At 51.7% G+C, this 5,000-nt stretch overlaps 1 protein-coding gene across 3 annotated transcripts in view; it reads left to right on the top strand.

The window, feature by feature from the left end:
- ptpn3 (protein tyrosine phosphatase non-receptor type 3) overlaps positions 1-5,000 on the top strand; it is a 48,531-nt gene that overhangs the window by 17,413 nt on the left and 26,118 nt on the right. For all 3 annotated transcript variants that reach the window (XM_061248345.1, XM_061248336.1, XM_061248327.1), the window contains 3 exons: positions 1-71; positions 1,453-1,540; positions 4,077-4,165. The exon at positions 1-71 is cut by the window's left edge and continues 50 nt beyond it. In XM_061248345.1, coding sequence (XP_061104329.1) covers positions 1-71; positions 1,453-1,540; positions 4,077-4,165 — 248 coding nt within the window. The remainder of the gene's footprint in view (positions 72-1,452; positions 1,541-4,076; positions 4,166-5,000) is intronic.

The following is a 5,000-nucleotide window of genomic DNA, read 5'->3' as shown; positions in this document are numbered from 1 at the left end:
GCCTCCAACTTCCTGCCTCACCAGGACGACGACTTCCTGGCCAAAGTGGAGTCTCTGCATCCCCAGCACCGGTACAGTCTGTTCCATAACCTACTGTAACACACACATTACAGTCTGTGTTCTGTAACAGTGAGCTCCAGTAACCTACTGTAACCTCCACATTACAGTCTGTGTTCTGTAACAGTGGGCTCCAGTAACAGACTGTAACACACACAGTACAGTCTGTGTTCTGTAACAGTGGGCTCCAGTAACAGACTGTAACCCCCACATTACAGTCTGTGTTCTGTAACAGTGAGCTCCAGTAACCTACTGTAACCCCCACATTACAGTCTGTGTTCTGTAACAGTGAGCTCCAGTAACCTACTGTAACCCCCACATTACAGTCTGTGTTCTGTAACAGTGGGCTCCAGTAACAGACTGTAATACACACAGTACAGTCTGTGTTCTGTAACAGTGGGCTCCAGTAACAGACTGTAACACACACAATACAGTCTGTGTTCTGTAACAGTGGGCTCCAGTAACAGACTGTAACCCCCACATTACAGTCTGTGTTCTGTAACAGTGAGCTCCAGTAACAGACTGTAACACACACAGTACAGTCTGTGTTCTGTAGCAGGGAGCTCAGGTCTGTGAAGGCAGCATGCTGGGATGAGTAATGCATGAGATCATCTAGAAATGCGATGCATGCATCACCAGCTGACTGAAGAATTGTGGAATAGCAGAAGGTGTCTTCCCCTGAGCTAAAACAGGCCTTCATCAGACACAGACTGGATCAACGACGATTCACTTAAAAATCACAATTATAACTTGCATATCACGAAATGTAAAATGCAGGGAAGATGGACTTTCAAATAACAGGCTGGTGAGGCGACCTTCTACTTTTTGTTTGGGGAGTTTGGGGAGTTTGGGGAGTTTGGGGGTTTGGGGGTTATGGATTATGGATTACAAACATTTTCTTTATAATTAGTTTTTTTAACTACTGACCTACATTGAAGATTATCGTATGTTGCGAATGCTGTGATGCATTACATTGGATAATTGGTTTGCAAATCCCTATTTGCACCCATCAAATTTGTACTAAATTAACCAAAGTAAATTTTTGCCTCTTGTTGCTGGGACTTTAGGCAGTTGTGTTGTGTTATTAATATGCGGGGACCAGAGGAAAGAAGAAGGTTTTTGGTTCATTCTGACGTGGTGACAGATGGCTGAGAGTCTGACCCACGTTCTGTGCACATGGACACACTGTTTATGGAGTTCTTGAGGGAAAAGGTTAGATTGTTATATATCTCAGCGCCCCCTAGTGTCAGATCTTTCTATATACACTCTGCATGCTTTGATGAAGCAGGTGTATGTGTGTTAATGTTGCAGTGTGATGTGTGTATTGAGTGCTGAGTGTTAGGGTTAGAGTTTGTAGGACTGGCTTGCAGTGACGAGGGTTTATTTTACTCACAGGAGTCTGAAACCATCAGAGGCTGAGCTGTGCTTTCTGAATACGGCACGGACACTAGAGCTCTATGGCGTGGAGATGCACCAGTGCAGGGTAAACACAAGCCTTTAGCCCTAACCCTAACCCTGTACCTAACCCTGTACCTGCCCCTGTACCTACCCCTAACCCTAACCCTGTACCTACCTCACCCTAACCCTACCCCTAACCCTGTACCTAACCCTGTACCTAACCCTGTACCTGCCCCTAACCCTGTACCTAACCCTGTACCTGCCCCTAACCCTGTACCTAACCCTGTACCTAACCCTGTACCTAACCCTGTACCTACCCCTAACCCTAACCCTGTACCTACCCCTAACCCTAACTCTAACCCTGTACCTACCCCTAACCCTAACCCTGTACCTACCCCTAACCCTAACCCTGTACCTACCCCTAACCCTAACTCTAACCCTGTACCTACCCCTAACCCTAACCCTGTACCTACCCCTAACCCTAACCCTAACCCTGTACCTACCCCTAACCCTAACCCTAACCCTGTACCTAACCCTGTACCTAACCCTAACCCTAACCCTGTACCTAACCCTGTACCTGCCCCTAACCCTGCCCCTAACCCTGTACCTGCCCCTAACCCTGTACCTAACCCTGTACCTAACCCTGTACCTAACCCTAACCCTAACCCTGTACCTAACCCTGTACCTGCCCCTAACCCTGTACCTAACCCTGTACCTAACCCTGTACCTACCCCTAACCCTAACCCTAACCCTAACCCTGTACCTACCCCTGTACCTAACCCTGTACCTAACCCTGTACCTACCCCTGTACCTAACCCTGTACCTAACCCTGTACCTACCCCTAACCCTAACTCTAACCCTGTACCTACCCCTAACCCTAACCCTGTACCTAACCCTGTACCTGCCCCTACCCCTAACCCAAACCTAACCCTGTACCTACCCCTGTACCTAACCCTGTACCTAACCCTGTACCTAACCCTGTACCTAACCCTGTACCTGCCCCTAACCCTGTACCTAACCCTGTACCTAACCCTGTACCTAACCCTGTACCTAACCCTGTACCTAACCCTGTACCTAACCCTGTACCTGCCCCTAACCCTGTACCTAACCCTGTACCTAACCCTGTACCTACCCCTAACCCTAACCCTGTACCTACCCCTAACCCTAACCCTGTACCTAACCCTGTACCTACCCCTAACTCTAACCCTGTACCTACCCCTAACCCTAACCCTGTACCTAACCCTGTACCTACCCCTAACCCTAACCCTAACCCTGTACCTAACCCTGTACCTAACCCTGTACCTAACCCTGTACCTACCCCTAACCCTGTACCTAACCCTGTACCTAACCCTGTACCTAACCCTGTACCTGCCCCTAACCCTGTACCTAACCCTGTACCTACCCCTAACCCTACCCCTAACCCTGTACCTACCCCTAACCCTACACCTAACCCTGTACCTACCCCTAACCCTAACCCTGTACCTAACCCTAACCCTAACTCTAACCCTGTACCTAACCCTGTACCTGCCCCTAACCCTGTACCTAACCCTGTACCTAACCCTGTACCTACCCCTAACCCTAACTCTAACCCTGTACCTACCCCTAACTCTAACCCTGTACCTACCCCTAACCCTAACCCTGTACCTACCCCTAACCCTAACCCTGTACCTACCCCTAACCCTGTACCTAACCCTGTACCTAACCCTGTACCTAACCCTGTACCTACCCCTAACCCTAACTCTAACCCTGTACCTAACCCTGTACCTAACCCTGTACCTGCCCCTAACCCTGTACCTAACCCTGTACCTAACCCTGTACCTAACCCTGTACCTACCCCTAACCCTAACTCTAACCCTGTACCTAACCCTGTACCTAACCCTGTACCTGCCCCTAACCCTGTACCTAACCCTGTACCTAACCCTGTACCTAACCCTGTACCTACCCCTAACCCTAACCCTAACCCTGTACCTAACCCTGTACCTAACCCTGTACCTACCCCTAACCCTACCCCTAACCCTGTACCTAACCCTGTACCTAACCCTGTACCCACCCCTAACCCTGTACCTAACCCTAACCCTAACCCTGTACCTACCTCACCCTAACCCTAACCCTAACCCTGTACCTAACCCTGTACCTGCCCCTAACCCTAACTCTAACCCTGTACCTACCCCTAACCCTAACCCTGTACCTACCCGTAACCCTAACCCTAACCCTGTACCTACCCCTAACCCTAACTCTAACCCTGTACCTACCCCTAACCCTAACCTTAACCCTGTACCTACCTCACCATAACCATAACCCTAACCCTGTACCTACCTCACCATAACCCTAACCCTAACCCTAACCCTGTACCTACCTCACCATAACCCTAACCCTGTCCCTAACCCTGTACCAACCTCACCATAACCCTAACCCTGTCCCTAACCCTGTACCTACCTCACCATAACCCTAACCCTAACCCTAACCCTGTACCTACCTTACTTTAACCCTAACGCTGTCCCTAACCCTAAGCCTGTGAATGAGGTATAGACTGTTGATGAGGTATGAGTGTGTGTGTGGTGGCATATAGACTGTATGTGGAGTATATGTGAGATCACACAGGTGTTGTTTCTTGCTCTAAGGATTCCAGCCAATCAGATTTGCTGGTGGGGATTGCCTCTGGCGGTGTGGCCATCTTCCGAAATCTCATCTGCTCAGACTTCTTCTCCTGGTGAGTCTGACGTCTGACCTGCTGATCGAGGGTCTGTGAGGCGGGGCTGCCCTGCTGATCGAGGGTCTGTGAGGCGGGGCTGCCCTGCTGATCGTGGGTCTGTGAGGCGGGGCTGCCCTGCTGATCGTGGGTCTGTGAGGCGGGGCTGCCCTGCTGATCGTGGGTCTGTGAGGCGGGGCTGCCCTGCTGATCGAGGGTCTGTGAGGCGGGGCTGCCCTGCTGATCGTGGGTCTGTGAGGCGGGGCTGCCCTGCTGATCGAGGGTCTGTGAGGCGGGGCTGCCCTGCTGATCGAGGGTCTGTGAGGCGGGGCTGCCCTGCTGATCGAGGGTCTGTGAGGCGGGGCTGCCCTGCTGATCGAGGGTCTGTGAGGCGGGGCTGCCCTGCTGATCGAGGGTCTGTGAGGCGGGGCTGCCCTGCTGATCGTGGGTCTGTGAGGCGGGGCTGCCCTGCTGATCGAGGGTCTGTGAGGCGGGGCTGCCCTGCTGATCGTGGGTCTGTGAGGCGGGGCTGCCCTGCTGATCGAGGGTCCGTGAGGCGGGGCTGCCCCTGGACCCTAAAGCCCGACCGGACCGGCCCTTCTGTTCCCTCAGAGGGTCTGTTTACTGTTACAGTACATTATGACCTTAATGGCATTTTGGCAGACGCTCTTATCCAGAGTGATGTACAGTTGATTAGACTAGGAGACAATCCTCCCCTGGAGCAATGCAGGGTTAAGGGCCTTGCTCAAGGGCCCAATGGCTGTGCAGATCTTATTGTGGCTACACCGGGATTAGAACCACCGACCTTGCGTGTCCCAGTCATGTACCTTAACCACTACGCTACAGGCCGCCCTAA

This window comes from Conger conger, chromosome 1, assembly GCF_963514075.1.
Source record: "Conger conger chromosome 1, fConCon1.1, whole genome shotgun sequence".
NCBI classification, from domain to species: domain Eukaryota; kingdom Metazoa; phylum Chordata; class Actinopteri; order Anguilliformes; family Congridae; genus Conger; species Conger conger.
The sequence above is the reverse complement of the archived record's forward strand: the minus strand, read 5'-3'. Positions and strand labels throughout refer to the sequence as shown.